The following is a 17,439-nucleotide window of genomic DNA, read 5'->3' as shown; positions in this document are numbered from 1 at the left end:
ATAATATAAAAGATTTGGAATAATATTTTTATAATTTTTTCAAATATTCACACACAAAAAAAAAAAAAAGGGTTTAAAAGGAATGGAGAGTTCTGGAGGGAAAAAATAGCACTAAGATGTGACATGTGTCACTCCCGGTGTCTGTTTTACTATTAGTATTAAGTTATTGATAGAGTAACCAACTAAAAAGTATTTTTGATAAATTTCCATGAACTAGAGTGCATTCGTGCTAATACACGGGAAATGTTATTTGTGAAAGAAAACATTACAAATTGAAATGTTGGTAGTTATTGGAGAAAATTAGTGGACAAGGTAATCTTATACTTCTTCTGTTTTTTTAATTATTGCACCACTTGCCTTTCAAGAAAGTTTCACAAATATTGCACCATATCCATTTTAGGAAACAAAATATATGTGTTCACACTGTAAATACCCAATATATCCTTGTTTTTAACACTTGATTCTTTAGTTTATATTTACATCACATGGATAATTTTGTACTTTTACCCCCTCTCTCTTCCTTTTTTTCACTGCCAAAAAAAGTATGCCCAACCTATATGGTGCAATAATAAAAGAAAGGAGGAATTATATAATTTAAAAGATTTTTTTTAACATTTCACCTAGGATACATGGACACTTCATCCAATTTTCGTGTCCGTGTCGGACACCATGTGTAACACCCCCAAATCCCCCTCTACGGAAATACTAATATAATACATATAATTATACCGTAGAGGCAGACTTAGGAGTATTACCGCCGCGTGATTACGCAAGGCTACTCAAACTACTAACCAAAACCAATACTTTGCAGCGGAAATTTAAACTCTTTCTTTATTAATAATAATTATAAATAGGAACCATTGTCATGAGTGCTCATAATTAAGCAAAGGCCAACAATCCTAATTTTAGAAGAAGAACATTCTCGGGACTCCCATATGCTCAAATGTTGACTCCACCTGCAAATAGTCAACATTGCTTACCATTAAGGTAAACAGGGCGAACCAAAACAAATAGGTAATACGAATTAGCAAAATATGCTAAGGTACGATAAGTGCAAGATAAGTAAATTCAATTTATTTGTAAACATGCTTTTAAAACCAATTCCAATGTTAATCCAATAATTCCAAACTCAAAATTTCAAAACCAATTCCAATAATATAATTCCAAAACTCATGATTCAAAACCAATTCCAATAATTCTATAATTCGATAAAACGATTTATAAAACCAGTTCCTCTTTTGAAAACCAATTCTCAAAACAATTCCAATAACTCAATAACTCAATAATAATGATTAATAAAATCGATAATTTTCGAAAACTCAATCTCCTCTCTAAGTGTGCACACCTCCCAAGCTAGTCTCCTACTATTTCAAGGCTATTATTGAGGAAAGACTAGGTCATACAAAGTCCATAGTCTTCAATGAATCCGCATAGTGGGATTAATATAATAATTATGCTTGTAAAGCTTTTTAACAAATCCTCTTTAAATTCCTCTTTTGAATGAAATCAAACTTTATAATAGAATAACTCAAAAACTCCTTTTGTATTTAATTCAACAAGCTTTTAAAATCAAACCCCTTTTCTTCCTTTTTTTTTTTTTTTTTTTTCAAAACTCTTTAAATCAATCCAACATATTTTTAAAAACCAAACCCCTTAAACAAAATAAATAATTTCAAACCATTCAAAACATGATATAAAATCAATCCTCCAATTTATTTATCAAAACCAATTTTCAAAACATGCTTTATTTCATAAATCATAATTTAATTCAATCATCATAAAAATCATGTAAAACATACTTATTCAATCCAATCAATTTCAAAGGTATCTAGCCATATAAACGTACCTTGGTTCCGAATTTCAATTAACACTTCGCACTTTCAAAGTTCAATCACGAATACACCTTGCAATTAACATAACCATAAGGTTATCATAACATCTTTAGACATAAACTCAAATCTAATGTGCACGGACTTTAAAAATCTTTTAAAAATAATACTTTAATATATAGCTTTGAAATAGGTATTTTATTTTAGAAAACTAACCATGAGAAAATAAAGGAATAGGATTAAAGAGAATTAGATTTGCGTTGGAAAGAATAGGAAGAACTTGAAGAGGCTATAACTCCTTCAATATAACTCCGAATTGAGTGATTCTTGATCCTGACCTCAAGGATTTTTTTGAGAGGAACAATTTTTTGTGAAATAACAAAACCCCAAAACTGAGCAGAAGTGCCCAAAAATTGGCTCTAAAGATATACGGGCTGATTATGTATGAAAAGAGTAGAAAGAAAAGTATGAAAAGGTTTAGTGAAAAGAAGAGAAAGAGAGAAGAAGAGAATTGAGTTTTTGGTGTGAAGGATATGAGAGGTATAAGGAGGTATTTATAGGCTAACTCATGCAAGAATTATGGCAGGAGAATGTAGGAAGAATTATGGTAAATTAGTTTAAGGAAATTATTACTTGGAGAAGAGAGTTTTAAAATTAAGGAAGGTTTAATATTATGGTGACAAAGAAATAATTAATTATGAATAGTGTGTTGTCATGAAAAATAATATGGCAAATAGCTTTGCTTGGGGGATAACCAAGAATGATTTAAGGTAGGGAATAAGATGATCAAATATTTATACTCCCTCCGCCCACGGTTATCTGCAACAATTGCCCAAAATGGATGCTTCTATTATCTGCAACAATTTTTTTCTTTCCTTTTTTTTGGTAATATTTAACTATTAATTACCCACTATTACCCACTTTTTGGTTAATGGTTCCCTTCACCACCTATTACCCACTACCTAAAACCCACTACAAATATTTGTGTTCACACTGCAAATACCAAATATACCCTTATTTTTCAACACTTAAATGTTTAGTTTATATATATTATCATATGGGTAATTTTGTATTTTTACCTTTCTCTCTCATTAATTAAACCCACCAAAACTCAATTAACACTCCCCTAAAAGTTTTTCCTAGGATTCCGAAAATATGTCCTTTGTTGCACATAACCGTGGGCGGAGGGAGTAGAAAATTAGAATTAAGAAAAATAATAGAATTGAGGAAGATGAATAATGCAAAAATTACCAAAATAATTTTGCTCAAAATACAATATGGTGGCCGAAAATTTGAGCTTTCCTAAGCTCATATTTTCGGACCTCCCTTTAAATATTTAGGCAATTATTTTGTTACATTTAAGGATTAAAAATAATTGTGTAAATAATATTTATTGTATAAAATAATTAGTTAAGAAGATTCCAATAATTCACTAAATAAGTTAACCAAGAATATCAGATTTTCTACACTAGGAAAATCCGAATTCTTTAGCTAATCATTAGGAATTTTCGGACTTATTAATTAAATAATAAAAATATAATTTTTGCTTTAATTAAAATATAAAAAAAAATATAAATAATCCAGCTTTTAATAAATAAATGGATAATTCAAAATCCAAAAAAAAATTAAGTTTTAAAATACTTTTGGCGCCAAAATTCAAATATCATTTTGGCTCCAAAATTCAAATAGTAAAGTAAATTACTAAAATACCCTTTTAAAAAAATAATTAATTAATTAGAAAATGCGTTTAAAAAATACGGGGTATTACACCGTGTTAGACACCGACACTTGTGGGGCACACGACGATACATTTCGGACCGTATCCTACTATGATATGGGATGTTCAACACTTTTTTAATGAGAAATTTTAAGAAAAGAAAGATAAATAAGGTAATTGTTAGATAGTATGGGTGCCTTCATATATAGCTCATTGTTAATATGATACAATATGATCAATGAGAGGACGGAATGACAAATATATGGTCAAATTCTTTTAAAAAAATATATTTTATGAATTTTAACATCTTGTACCCGTGTCCCTTATTTTGAGATAGACGTTTTTCCATATCCATTTAGTACCCGTATCCGTGTTAGTATCCGTTCTTGTGCAACCTAGCATTTTACCACAAACACTCCAAAACCCCGACTCTCAAATCTTCCAAATAACTCCATTTAATTAATTTTTTATTTTTTTTTTAAAAAAAACTACTTCCTTTCAAAACAAAAAAACACCTATAACTTCCACATATACTATTTTTTTCCATAAACCTACATATATCTCGTGCATTAGCATATGCATTAAAATGTATTTCGGGTGAAAACAATGGGTCCTTTGTCTGGACCTTTCTTGTGGGCTGAAGACTGGACTAGACCCAAGTGATGACTGGGACGAGGGTTTCCTGCACAGCAAACACACGTAAATTAGCCTCGGGGGTTGTGCCAAGAAAGGCCCCTCCGATGCCGAAGTCAGCACAATGTTTTTAGAGAGAGATAGAGAGAGCTATGCAAGAGAATTAATGTTTGAGGCTTGAAGTGAATGAATGTAGAGAGAGGGGTTTCAAGGCTTTTATACCTTGCTCAAATAGATAACTTGGGCCTTGAAGTCAAATGGGCTTGCCATGTTGATCGGACCTTTGACTGACTTGACATGCTTTTAGGAGAGTTGAACCTTTTTTGGGCTTTGTAATTGAATCTTTTTTGAACCGGCCCAATTGAAGTGAATTGGACCCAAACAGCATGGATACAGTCTAGTCTTTGATATAATTGCAGAGTCATTTTTTCAACACTTAATAACAGCCTTTCAAAATTCCAATTCTCAAATCTTATGCGCTTTTTTTTTTTTTTTTTTTTCTTTCTATAACCTCCAATCAAATAACTTCTACTTCTCCATTTTTATTTTATTTTATTTTAAAATAATTTCACATCTCCTATTGTTTTTTTTTCCCTAAATATACATGCTACGTATAAAACGAGCATTAGCACGGATACACTCTAGTAATGATAAGTACAAGTATTTTTTTTAAAAGTTGAATTTATAGAATTTGAATATTGAGATTTCGGAGGATGATAATGAAGTGTTGTTAATAAAACTGTTAAATTATACGTACGAGTAATATAGATTATCCACGATTTTTAATTATTACATATAGCCGAGTGTATCTATTGTGGAGGTCGAAGCCTATCCGTTTATCATCACCCACCTCAACCTCAAGTCTTAAACAAGGAGTGACCGAGTGAGTGAAGAGTGTGTGACTCAAAATCAAACAACATGGCTTCTTCAAATCCAGCAGAGAAGATCACCAAATGCGAGTTATCCAATCCATTGTCAATTTTCCCAATTATCTCACCATCTTTCAGTCCTCAACAATTCTTCTTCAAACCCACTTCAACTGCAGTTCTTGCATTCTCTCCTGTTGAAATTCTTCACAATTTTCACAAAACAATCGCTTCAAATGCCGATAAATTCCTCCAGTTTCTTCACTTTTCTGCTTCCCAGAACCCCCTTTTCAATAATCTCCTCAAATTCTCTTCCCATCTCCAGAATTTCTCTCAGGTAAAATCAATGCTGTTTATAACTTTTATTTTGGATTTTATGTATGTTAATTATGAATAATTTTCTGCAATTTTAGTTTGTTTTTGATTGATTATTCAACTCATATTGATTAATTGAATGTTATTCCTTGGTGGGTATATTTTGTTTTTCATGAATTTGATTCATAGTCTATTTTTTTGAGGAAGATTGTTAATGAGTGAATTTACATATACAAAAACCCAAACATTTATATATAGAATCAGCTGTTTGCAGTTAAAAATGCTTCGTGTAGCGCGCTTGAGTGTATTTCTCCTTAAGGGCCTAACAATTGTGTGTTTAGTAGATTTGATGTAACCTGTAGGTGCTAATATTAGTTTTTCCTGAGTGGATGTTAGTGGAAATTTTCTTTGAATTGCCTAAAGTTATACAAAGTATTTCTGTTACATGAGTTAGTTGGGTACAATGTGTTTGAAGAATCTTTGATACGGAGTAGAGGTAAATAAGATTTTGAAATGTTCTCGTTTTAGTGAAGCAATTGGCAATTGTTAGAATTAAGAGTTTGTTGGCCGAAATTTTGAGAACGAGTGGTTCAATGTCATAGGGTTGAGGGTCCTCCCTCAGGACACTGTTGCATTGTCCATGGGGATGGGGTAGCCCCGACTTCCTTGAAGAGAATGAGAATTAATTGACGTGAATAAAATTTATGTTTCTTCAGATTAGCTAATGCGCATTTCATCACTATATGTAAATGTATGCTCTATCCTGATTTTAGTAAAGGTTGAAGGAAAAGTGTGTTGAATTATGTATCATAGCATTCTTTGGCGAAGTGTGGAAGATGATTTAGTTGGCAATTAGGTGGTGCATTTGGAAACTAAGAAACCCAATGGATTTTCAAGGAAATAACTTTGGAAGCTTCCCTATTAATGTTTCAAGTTCCTTAAATTATGCTTTTATGGTTGGAGTTAAGTAGGATCCTTCTATCGATTTTGATTTAATTAGGAAAAATTGTCAAAAATAATACAACCTTTGGCCGGTTCTTTTTTAATAACAACCTTTTGCTTCATAGCTTGAGGGCATGAACTTTTAATCCTTATGGTGACGCTGCTGTCCCTTTGATCTACTTTTGATATATTTCTTATCTTGGCTTCTTATATCTGTAGATAACTTGCTTCATGATAGCTCTAGCCTCTAGGGCATAGTATTTTTGTCCTTAGCACTTCTTATGTATAAGAGTGACACCCCCTTGTGTCTACTATATAGTTAAATTTAGCATTATAGTATTCTTCCAAGGGTGACAAGGGTACTAGTTGTACAACTATGGTGCAATAATTTGAAAGAATATCTGAGAAAAGAAGGAATAAGCTGGGTGTATTATCAAAACTTGAATTTCAATAGAATCAATATAATACTCTTTTGATTGTAGTAGTATTCTTGGAAAGTTGGAAGTGAATTGAACAAAAGTCATACTAGTTAGGTGCACTTAAAATATTCTCTATCAGATCATGGTGACAGTATGTAAAAAACAATCAAAATAAGTTTGCAAGATTACTCTGTATTATGTAAAAATCCTCGGGGAAAGGAAACTGGGAAGCTACGCCTTCAGCCTTTTACAATGTCACAGTCAAGTTAGAGTGGGACCAAGAATTACATATCTGTGTACTCTCTTTGGCTGACTTCTTTCTCCATTAATAGAGTTATGGACTTAGGGGCAGGGCTTTGTACATCTATTTCTGACACCCTCCAACAAGAAGATACAATATAGATGCAGTTGTCACTGTTGTTGTGTTGATCATCTATCACAAAAACAACAAAACCAAAGCCTTATTCCCAAAAGGATGGAGTTGGCTGCATGGACCCAATTTCCTTGGCCTTCAAGAGTCATTCAAGCACAGTTTACAAAGAAAGAAGCAATGACTTGCCAATGCTGACAGTTTCCTTTCTATCTAATGCCCCTTCACTTGCTGTTTTCTTGTTCTGGCTCTGCTAGTTGGACTCTGATGTGTAAGTTCATACATCAAGCTGCACAAACTGATTGAAATTCCTCCCTTCACTAAATATATTTCTATATAGCAACATGCTTTGGGGGCTTTCAGCTACAGAAGGTCATATTTGTGAAATAAATTGTTATATCCATTTCTCTCAAAGCTGTTCCTTACACAGGGTAAAAAGAGCAGCCTTATTGGTGTATTTTCTATGAAACTCTAAAGATGCTGCTTTTCATTAACTTGGATGGTCTTGAAGAAGGTAAGGTAGGTAGAGGGAATTGGATATCTGGCATCATACGTAACATAGGGTTGAGGAATTGGTAAAACTTTGGGAGCTTGGTGAAGTACTATTTGTGTTGAAATTTGTAGGCTTAAGATTTACCCTATATTCAAAATGATCTAGTGAACTCTTTGTTTCAGGTTCACTGGAGAAGCCATAGAAATCTAAATACTCTGTCAAGTCACAACTTTGCTGCTGTTTTACCTGGTGATTCGGTTGCAGGATTAGTGGTTGCAAATGGCATTTCGAACTTTCTGAATATCTACAATACATTGTTAGTTGTCAGGCTTGTTTTGACATGGTTCCCAAGTGCTCCCCCCCAAATAGTTAGTCCCCTCAGGTATGCCTGCTATGATATACTTCATATGTAGCATTGATTTCGGTATATTTACATTTTTTTTCAATTATCTTAGAAAACACCTTGTGCATAAATTAACCACTAACTCTTGATTCTCAGCACCCTGTGTGACCCATACTTGAACATATTTCGTGGACTTATCCCACCAATTGGAGGAACCTTGGATTTGTCGCCCATATTAGCATTCCTTGTTCTGAATGCCTTTACAAGTGCAGCTGCTGCACTTCCTGCTGAACTTCCACCAGCCATGGGTTCTCAAGAAGGTTCTGACCAGCCAGGGTTATCAGATCTTACTGCCTCACAGAAGAAGTGGCAGAGAAGAATTCAGAGTAAGAGTTCGAGTACTTCTGATCGTCCCAATTAACCATCGTACAATATTCGACAGCCACCTATATCTAATAAGATGGTACTTATGGCAAGCATCTGTAGAGTTCTGCTTGATGAGAAGCTCTTTTGTTGTTATATTGCGGCATTTGGTGGAATTTTATTTTTAATTTTGCGTTTGTAAGATCAAATTCTGTACTAGTTATTTCTGTAAATTACGCGCGCTAGATATCTTTATAGTCAGTAATTTTACCTGTAATTTCAATTTATCTCAAACTGTTTCTATAATGTTCTTCTATCAACATATTGACTGAGCTAACTATGTTATGTGCTCCGGTAACAGTATTAGGCCTATATGCACTAAACAGTGATCTGTGAAAGTGCTAGATAGAGCAGGCAGGAATCTGATTCCAATCTAAAGCCATGAATATTTGAAAACTGTGTCAAGTCTGCTGACTGCTACTTCAATCTTCTTGAATAAGCTCTAAAGAATACAATACTCTGGAAGGGTTCCTCTTTATCTGCTTTAGGATGGGGACTGCAAAGGCGACCCACGGCCTATGTTGTTGGGCCTGGCTGTACTCTTGCTTCACGGTCGAGAGTTGAGATGGGCCTGGTATAGTCAGGTGCCAAATCTTACCATGTATATACTAAATTATAATTAGAATTGCACAAATATTCTACCCTTTCCTTTTGTAAAGGAGTTTTAGGCTTTTAGCAATAAGATAGCAATTTCCTAATGTACTATTTCCGATGCCCACTATTAAGGTAGCACAACTTGAGCATATATTCCCAACTTTGAGGGGTGGCTTTCACAGAAGGAAAAAAAAAAAAAAACAATAGCATTTCTGAATATGGAGACTACAACTGCAGTAAGCAGAAGCAGCAGGTCTTCTTCATATGAGAGACTTTTAGCTATCATCTTCACCATAGTGGCTGTGATCTCTCCTTTATATATCGATCGAAGAACTGAGAGTGAGCTGGAAGAAGAAGAAGAAACATTCAACTTGGCGTTTCTCCTGCCTCTCCTGCTCCTGGTTGTGATTTTGGCCATATCTGTCTCCTGCTACCTGGAGCAGAACAGGTTCGATCCTTACTGGATTCACAGAGTTGGGGGTTCTTCGGGTGGGATAATACTCATCCTCACCATTCTTCTTCTAGTTTTGAAGTACAAGTCATGAAATTGCTTCCCATTAAAAGGAGATTATTTTTTATTTTTTTCTTTTTCTTTTCTAATGTAGTTATCAGTTTCATAATTGTTCAAATGTTATTAGTCACATGTTATTCAAGGGCAGCTTGATTCAGTGAGTTCTTATGTTTCTTGTATCCGGGCTTACTCTAATACTGTAACTTATGAAGTGTGTATCTTACTATCTTACTAACTCCCTCCCGAGTAAGGCGAGTAGGGGCTTTAGTTGATTGTGATTTTTATTTTTTTTTATGTACATACTAGTTCAAGAAGCTCAAACTCTTTCATCAGCTAGCTCTCTAGGGCTTTGGGAAGGGGTTGTCGCACTTTGCGCTGCAACCAAACTAAAGCTTGGAATTCATGGTGACACTGATACAGTGATTCTTATGATTTCACACCCGAAGCTATTGTATAAAATGTTTGGGCTTTGGGAAGAAATCTTCAGTTGGTGGGTATGGCATTTTGTGCAGCAACCAAATTAGAGCTAGGATTTCATGGTGTTCCTGAATCTTATGGTTTCACACCCGTAGCTGTCGTATACAAAACTGTATTTCTTTCCGAATAAAAGCACTAATCAGACAACCACATAGGCACATAGCCATTAAAATAGCATCCCAGTTGACGCCTTAGATGTTCTTGCTCCTTGGAAAAAAAAAATGCCAAAAACACACTTAACTGATTGAAAGCATACATAGTAACCGTTAAAATTTAACGAAGTAAATAATGAATTTTGCCAATGACAAGGCACAAGGAGAAATTAGAGTTGGATCAAGTTTTCTCAAATCATAATATGCATTTCTTTCATTCTCTTGTCTTCATGATTTGTAACATACTCCGGTCAATTGACAGTACAATCTCTCACCCTCCTCTCTCCTCCCCCACCCCCCAAACTTAAGCCAATCAGTATAATCAAAATGAACAAATGTCAAAAGGAATTATTATCATATGCCGAAAGCAAATCCAATAACAGCCAAAACTCTTAAAATAGGGTTCAACAAATGGTAAAAGTGAAACCTACCTTCAGCACTGTTACATTCATCATTCAATCATTGGCACCACTGAAACAACCTGGTCTACTTACTTTAGCCTCACCGTTCTCAAGAACAAAGCTACTGTTAGATTTACCATTGCTAAAGAGCACGCAATAGAAATATGGCCCCCCAACATCGGACCCACTAACTGCAGCCCCAACTTCAGTGTGGTTCTTACTGTAGAGAATGTTCAGGCTTTTGCTTTCCTTTATTAGTATCTCTGAGAATGCTTTTTCAGGCTTAAGATACTTAGACTGGCAGCCCAGGAAGCGCCCCGTGATTTGAGTCATGGATGCAGGCTCCACATTGCAATTGGGAGCAAATGTCTCTGCAAAAGAAGAATCCTCAGGCTTCTTAGCTTTAGGTCCACCTACGTCGCCACAATCTCCATCATAAGCTTTTATGTATTGCAAAGCGATGCATGCCAACCCAGGATTGCTGTAGAGGGCTGATAAATGGTGTGCAGTTCTATTATCATTCAGCATTTGTACAAGCTCGTCAGCTGGATTTTTTGTCACTTTACCTGTTAATAATTTGTTTAAGAAATTTAGTAGTACAAATTGGAAACACCGAAATTCAACTGCATAATATGAAGACTTCTGGCAATAGAAATGCTTGTATAAACTCAAGAGATAGGGTACATACTCCATAGGAAGATGTGCATATCTATTGCTACTAATTCTCTTGTTGAAAGGGATAGAATTTAGTGTATACAGATGTTACTAGAACTTAGAAGTAAAACATAATCCTAGAATCAAACCTTCAATGATAATGGCTCAAATATTAAGGTTGGAAAAGGTTTCTTTTGGAAAGGGAGGATGGCAACCATTTTGATCTTTCAGAAAGTCAATCATTTTTCTTGAATGTCAAAAGGAAATTGAAACAATTATAGTTGCCTATCTAGGATAACTAGCTTTTGATTCAAGTCCGAGCCTCTCTCCAATACCAGTCTTACTTTCGAGGAGGATTATACAGGTCTTTAATGCCTATTGGTGTCACTATCACCAATAGAGGTTTTTCTTTGCACTAAAGCCCTCAATTCTCATTAATGCAAAACCTTTCTTATGCTCGCAAGTGATTTCTTTCAATTTCCGCCTTCAATCCAACAATAGCTTCAAATTACTAACATTTCGTCTTACAGACATTTTTCATAATTCCAAACCCTAAACTTAGTCGAATAAGCTAGTTCAAGGCCATAAGCCACACAATCCTCCAATCCTTACTTATACTCAATGTTGAAAAAATGATTAATCTACATTGGCAAATGCATACGATGCCCTTACAACTCCATATATACTAGAAAAACCATCAAAAGAAATTCAAAGTTTTATTTGCTTATTGCAATTAGTTCATTTGTAAAGCAACTTGTAACCCACTTAAACTAAAAAATTCTTTACTTAAAACCTCAACAAAACTACCCAAAATTTTCCAACTTTGACAACATGTGCTATCATGGATGGATATTGGGACTCTTTATCCTTCAAAATCATTTGCACAACATTTTTCTTATTTTTTCTACTTCACTACTTATTATTGAAATGTAGTACGGATTAATACTAAAGTTTAGAGCAAGTTTAGAGCTGCTTTTTTTATTTTTTTTTATAGGAAGGAAATTGACATTTTACCAACATACCCATTTCATCAAAATTATAAAATTTAATAAAAAAAATCAATACTTGCACTTTAACAACATAATAAGTTGATTGATAATCTTAGCAATGGCTTCTAACCCAGCTAAAAAATATCCATAATCTAACAGTAAATCAAATAAATTAAACAAACAAATACAAGAAAAATAAATAGATCCCAGATTTAATTTACAAAAAGCAGAGATTAGAAAAGATCAGCTAGGATAAACTAAGAAGAAAACATTATTAATAACTCAAGATCAACAACTAATATTGGAATGAAGATTGAGAAGAGAACTTACTTTGGGTATCAAGAGCAGAAGCTGAGAACAAGAAAAGAGAAGTAACAGTAAGCCATAGAATACTCTGCTTCACCATTGTAAGTTGTGAGTTGGGTTTTCAGAAGCAGGGGAAGAGGAATAAGAAGGGGTTGCGTTGGTGAAGTTTCTGACACCGACAATCCGACATAGTATGAGTTGTAAAATCGACTCTTCATATTAAATCGGTTGGACTATCCGACTATGTACTTGTTCGTGACAATTGGGCTATGTTTGTTTTCATGAATGGTTTAGAGAAGATAAATTAGAGGTGATCAAAGTTAGTCCAGCCTGGTTTTGGGCAGGATTTTTTGGCCCAAAATCGGGTTGGACCCGGCCCGACCCAAAATTTAATTTTTTTGGTCGGGTTTGGAAATGCGTATTTATGCATATATAGTTGATTTGTTAGGCCTGCTCTAAAAAGTCCGCACGGCCCGACCAATTTGGGCGGGTTTGGGCACAAAAAATCCGGCCCAAAGCTTGGTCCGGCCCGGTCCGAGAAGTGGGCATAACTTTTTTAGCTTCGGCCCAGCCCGACTCGCCCAATGATCACCTCTAAGATAAATGGATGAATTAATTCAAAAAACTTTAAAGCGTAATAACATTTTTTTTTTTTTGTTTTTATTTAAGTGCTCCAGTTTGCATTTGCACTATTTATATTAGGTGTGGCAAAAACTGACCCAACCCGAAAACCCAACCTGAACCCGACCTGAAATAGCGGGTTTGGGTTGAGATTTTCGACCCGAAAACTTAAATGGGTTGACACGAACCCGACCCGAAATTAAATGGGTTAGGTTAAGGTTGAAAATTTCAACCTAAAAATGACCCACTTAACCCAAAATTATTTTCAGGTCAAAATCAGGTCGGGTTCGGGTCGGGTTAATCCGAACCCAACCTTAAAAAAAAGTCTTACAAAAAAAAAAAAAAAACTAAAACTACTACTAGCCCAAGGCCCCAAACCCGAAGCCCAAATCTTTAAACAAAAACCGTAAATGCCTTATATTGAGCTTGAAACCCTAACACTCACTCTCATTCTCTCAGCCTCTCATCTCATCTCAGCCGTTTTTACATTTCCCTCTCTTCAAAAATTTCATTCTCAGTTTCTCTGTTTCTCCTCAAAACCCTAACCCTAAATCGTTTCAAGCAATCAAGCTTAACGTCTCAGCTCTTAATAGATCAAAGGTAATTTTTAAACTTTTAGTTAATTGTTTTTGTTTTCGTTTCGGTTGTTTTTTTCGATCTCAAGTTCTCTATTTTCGATTTTTTTGAATGATCTTCGGTTCTCCAACTTCTCCTCCAAGCCGTCAAAGCTCAAAGGTAATTTTCTGTTAATTGTTTTTTTGTTTTAGTTTCGATTTTTTCTATTTTTTAAATACAGTTTTTGCTGTTTATTTTTGTTGTTGTTCTTGCTTGATAATAATCTTAATATGCCTAAGATTTTTGTTGTTAATTTCTATTTTTGATTTGTTTTTTTTTTTTACGGGAAAGGGTAGATCCGTAGATCGATAGATTTGTCGTTGACTTGTTGTTTAATTTATATTTCTGTTTTCTTTTTCTAACATTTGCAAATCAGATATTAAGATTAACATTTTATGTTGTTGATTTGTTGTTCATATCCTCAACTACACTTTTCGGTCGATCTGCAATTCTCCATTTTCAAATCTTTCACCTTCATCTTCAAATCTTCCTCTGCTTCCGAGGTACTTTTCTGTTTTACTTTTTCGTTGTTTTTTTTTAAATTTTTTTTATTTCAGTTTTTGTATTCGATTGTGTTGATGTTCTTGGTTAATAATCGTAATATGATAAATTTTTTGTTGATTTGTTGTTTGACGGGAAAAAGTATTGTGCATGTCTTTTTAATTTTTGTTTTTCGCTGATTTGTTGTTCTTGATTCTTGCTGATTTTTGCTGATTTGTTGTTGATTTCTTGCTAATTTTTGTTGCTTTCTTACTGATTTGTTCTTGCTGTTTTGGCTGTTTTTCCTGAGATGTTGCTGATTTGTTGTTCTTGCTAATTTGGTTGTTCTTGAGTTGTCTTTTTAATTGTTTTATTTTGTTATGTTTTTTTGCAGCAGTTATGGACACCCATCACCCATGTACAATAGCTTTCTTCTAGGAATATGAGAAGATTCAGGAGATTGTAACTTTAAATACATTTGTTTCTTTTTAATTATGGTTTGTAATTTGTTAAGACTTTATTTTGGTATGTAATAATTAATTAGGCATTTAGACTTCTTATACTTTATTTGGTTTTATTGAAAATTTAAGTTTGAAAATCAAGTTTGAAGACATTAGGTAAAAAAAAATCAGGTTTTATTAACTGTTAAGTAGTCAAAAACTCAAAATCAGGCTAAAAATCAGGTTATTCAGGTAAAAAAAAAAATTAAAAATAAAAACAAATAAAAACCGGGCCAAATCAGGACGTTTTTGGGTTGACCCGAACCTGAAAATATCAGGCTCAGGTTGGGGTTTTCAACCCAAAAACTTAAATGGATCAGGTTCAGGTTGGGGGTTAGCTGACCCGAAACCCGAAAACCCGAACACGAACCCGACCTGTCCTGATTCGTTTGCCACCCCTAATTTATATGCATTGCTCCGACTAATTTTTGTGCTTAATACATAAGATAAAATATAACCAATGAGTACTTGTTATAATCGTCTTAAAGCATTATTTCCAAATATCAGCTTTTTATTATTTATAATTATTGATAATGAAAGATATAATTATTGTTCATTGGAAAATGTGCCGGTCAAACTAGGACATTTAAATAAACACAGATGGAGTAACATTCTTCTTATTAATTCAAGGGTTTTTCTAAGCTATGCCCCTAAGGTAGTCGAGTTTTTAAGGTATACACATGCTTTTTCAAATTTCTAAGTTGTGCCCCTCAACTCACTATCATTAATGAATGATACCCTCCTTGGGACTTCCACGTCACCTAAAGTTAACTATAAATTTAATAAAAAAGATGATAAAAGGTAAGGAAATGATAGGAGAAAGAAATCTTAGCCACCGCAACCCGAATAACGAAAACTGAAGCCACGAAACCACACTCTCAATTAACTTTTAAACAACTAATAAACGTACATTTTAATATTGATAAGCAGTTGAAGGGCACAGCTTAGAAACTTGAAAAGCATGGGTACACCTTAAAAACTCGACTACTTTAGGGGTATAGCCTAGAAAAACCCTTAATTCAATTTACCTAATCTAATATTTTTCTTAAACTACATGTCTAAATGATGTGTTATAAGTAAAATAAATGGAGGAAGTATTATTAATTTTAGATCAAAACAAGTAAGTTTTTATTTGAAAAATAAGTTCATACCATACTTTATATGTTATGGAGTATTTTATTTACGGAATGCAATTTTTTTTTTTTTTTTTTTTTTTTTTTTTTTTTTTTTTTATCATTGGTACTATTTTAGATTTCATTATGAAGAGAATTATGACAAATACATGTTTGGAAAATACACGTTTAATAAGACCGCTGATAGGTTATCGTACACCTGTCAAAAATAAATTCCTAACAAAACCATTTAACAATATAGTAGGGTAAGTAGGGTTGAATCCACAAGGAGATGGTTATTTAATCTAACTTATGGGAATTTGGAGAATCTAAACTATGTCAAGAAATTGGGATAGAAAGGTAGTCTAAACTAAAACAAGAACGAACACAATTAATAAAAAAGGCCTAAGGTTATGGTTCACCATGCTTATAGTTCTAAATCTATCAAATACCATTAACAATTCAATCAAACAAGTATCTAGAGAAATTGCTAAGCCAACGGTCGGGTCTTAACACTCTCAATTCAACATATGTAGTACGATCGCTAACATAATCAGAATTGCTAATTGTAGGTAAGCCTTTAAAAGTGCGATCTTTCGATTCAAACTCTTATTAACAATAACTAATCAAACAATTGATCAGGTTGCAAGATTAACAATAAAACATTATCAATTAAAGAAATTAATAATCAAAATATCAATAATATCAATCAAGATTCATTGTATAAATTAACATGGATTCCCAAACCCTAGAAATAAACTACTCAAGCATGAAATAAATAATTAAACCTAAATCTAATAAAGAAATCATAATTAAAAAAGAGAAATAAAATACCTCTAATAATTTAATGTAACAAACTCAAGAGCAATCCATGGAAAAATCCATGGATTGGAATTGCCCAAGAGAAACTATGGCTAGAGAGAAAAGAAAATGAACATATAAAAATAATTAAACAAACGTAAGGAGAAAATATCTCCCCTTGAGTATTTTTAATTCCTTAAGTTCCAATCTAAAAATAAATAAAGAAAGGAAATAAGAAAATATAAATTACACAAGTTGTCAAACCATTGGACGATAGAAGATGACGTGGCATAAAGTACCCGATGGAATCGAGGGCCAAGCGAAGGACATGCGGCGAGGCCCCTTTCTTTCTTATGTCATGGGTCAATCGGAGCTATAGCTCCCTGGTCGAGTGAGCTATCGCTCAGGGCTTCTGTTGCTCTCGGCATATGCGAGCTAGCCCGCGAGCTCTGGCTCACTCGCTGCTGGGCGCCGTCGACTTCACAGGCTTGTAACTTCTGATGAAAAGATTTTATATAGGCGTGTGACCTATTTTTAGAAAGCTCTTCAAGTCTAATTTTCAATGCAATTTGAATCACTTCAATCCGATCTGTAGAACTCAAGTTATGGTCAAAAGAGTGAACAAAGGTCAGTTTTGACATAGCGTTCATCATCATTTAACTTCGTTTTCAACTCAAATTCAATTCGGAAAGGCACATAGTGATCCTTGTGAATGCTATGTCCATTTTCCATGCACACTATAATCAAAATCAACATCCACAAACATGGGATCTTTGGTTAATAAACTCAATTCATTGGCTTCCATCCAAATATCATCCAAATCAACTCCAAACACTTCGAAAGCGTCCAAATGACTATAAAATCACCTGAAACATT

The 17,439-nt window shown here is 33.9% G+C and overlaps 2 protein-coding genes and 1 long non-coding RNA gene across 4 annotated transcripts; 2 read left to right on the top strand and 1 right to left on the bottom strand.

The window, feature by feature from the left end:
* The first annotated feature begins 4,976 nt into the window (after nucleotides 1-4,976).
* Nucleotides 4,977-8,746, top strand: LOC110710469 (ylmG homolog protein 2, chloroplastic-like). The gene is made up of 3 exons (XM_021888775.1): nucleotides 4,977-5,382; nucleotides 7,767-7,966; nucleotides 8,084-8,746. The coding sequence occupies exons 1-3, from the start codon at nucleotides 5,098-5,100 to the stop codon at nucleotides 8,346-8,348; spliced, it is 750 nt and encodes a 249-aa protein (XP_021744467.1). The 5' UTR covers nucleotides 4,977-5,097; the 3' UTR covers nucleotides 8,349-8,746.
* Nucleotides 8,747-10,173: 1,427 nt separating this feature from the next.
* On the bottom strand, nucleotides 10,174-12,678 carry LOC110710470. The gene is made up of 2 exons (XM_021888776.1): nucleotides 12,459-12,678; nucleotides 10,174-11,051 (listed from the first exon to the last, which is right to left on the bottom strand). The coding sequence occupies exons 1-2, from the start codon at nucleotides 12,532-12,534 to the stop codon at nucleotides 10,540-10,542; spliced, it is 588 nt and encodes a 195-aa protein (XP_021744468.1). The 5' UTR covers nucleotides 12,535-12,678; the 3' UTR covers nucleotides 10,174-10,539.
* A 983-nt stretch (nucleotides 12,679-13,661) lies between these two features.
* LOC110710471 lies at nucleotides 13,662-14,748 on the top strand. Of its 2 annotated transcripts, none has more exons than XR_002509166.1 (2): nucleotides 13,662-14,173; nucleotides 14,548-14,748. It is a non-coding gene; the product is annotated as an uncharacterized LOC110710471 (long non-coding RNA). The 2 variants fall into 2 exon arrangements; XR_002509167.1 differs by having other exon boundaries at nucleotides 14,545-14,748.
* The last annotated feature ends 2,691 nt before the right edge of the window (nucleotides 14,749-17,439 follow it).

This window comes from Chenopodium quinoa, unplaced genomic scaffold (assembly GCF_001683475.1).
Source record: "Chenopodium quinoa cultivar QQ74 unplaced genomic scaffold, ASM168347v1, whole genome shotgun sequence".
In the NCBI taxonomy this organism is placed as follows: domain Eukaryota; kingdom Viridiplantae; phylum Streptophyta; class Magnoliopsida; order Caryophyllales; family Amaranthaceae; genus Chenopodium; species Chenopodium quinoa.
Note: the sequence above shows the minus strand (reverse complement) of the source record. Positions and strands in the feature narration are given on the sequence as shown.

What these genes read in the sequence shown, in the direction of transcription:
- LOC110710469 (XM_021888775.1), top strand. Translation starts at nt 5,098, where the DNA reads ATGGCTTCTTCAAATCCAGCAGAGAAGATCACCAAATGCGAGTTATCC. An exon ending in ATCTCCAGAATTTCTCTCAG is followed by an intron (nt 5,383 to 7,766) that starts GTAAAATCAATG and finishes TCTTTGTTTCAG; the next exon opens with GTTCACTGGAGAAGCCATAG. An exon ending in CAAATAGTTAGTCCCCTCAG is followed by an intron (nt 7,967 to 8,083) that starts GTATGCCTGCTA and finishes CTTGATTCTCAG; the next exon opens with CACCCTGTGTGACCCATACT.
- LOC110710470 (XM_021888776.1), bottom strand. Translation starts at nt 12,534, where the DNA reads ATGGTGAAGCAGAGTATTCTATGGCTTACTGTTACTTCTCTTTTCTTG. An exon ending in TTCTGCTCTTGATACCCAAA is followed by an intron (nt 11,052 to 12,458) that starts GTAAGTTCTCTT and finishes AATTATTAACAG; the next exon opens with GTAAAGTGACAAAAAATCCA.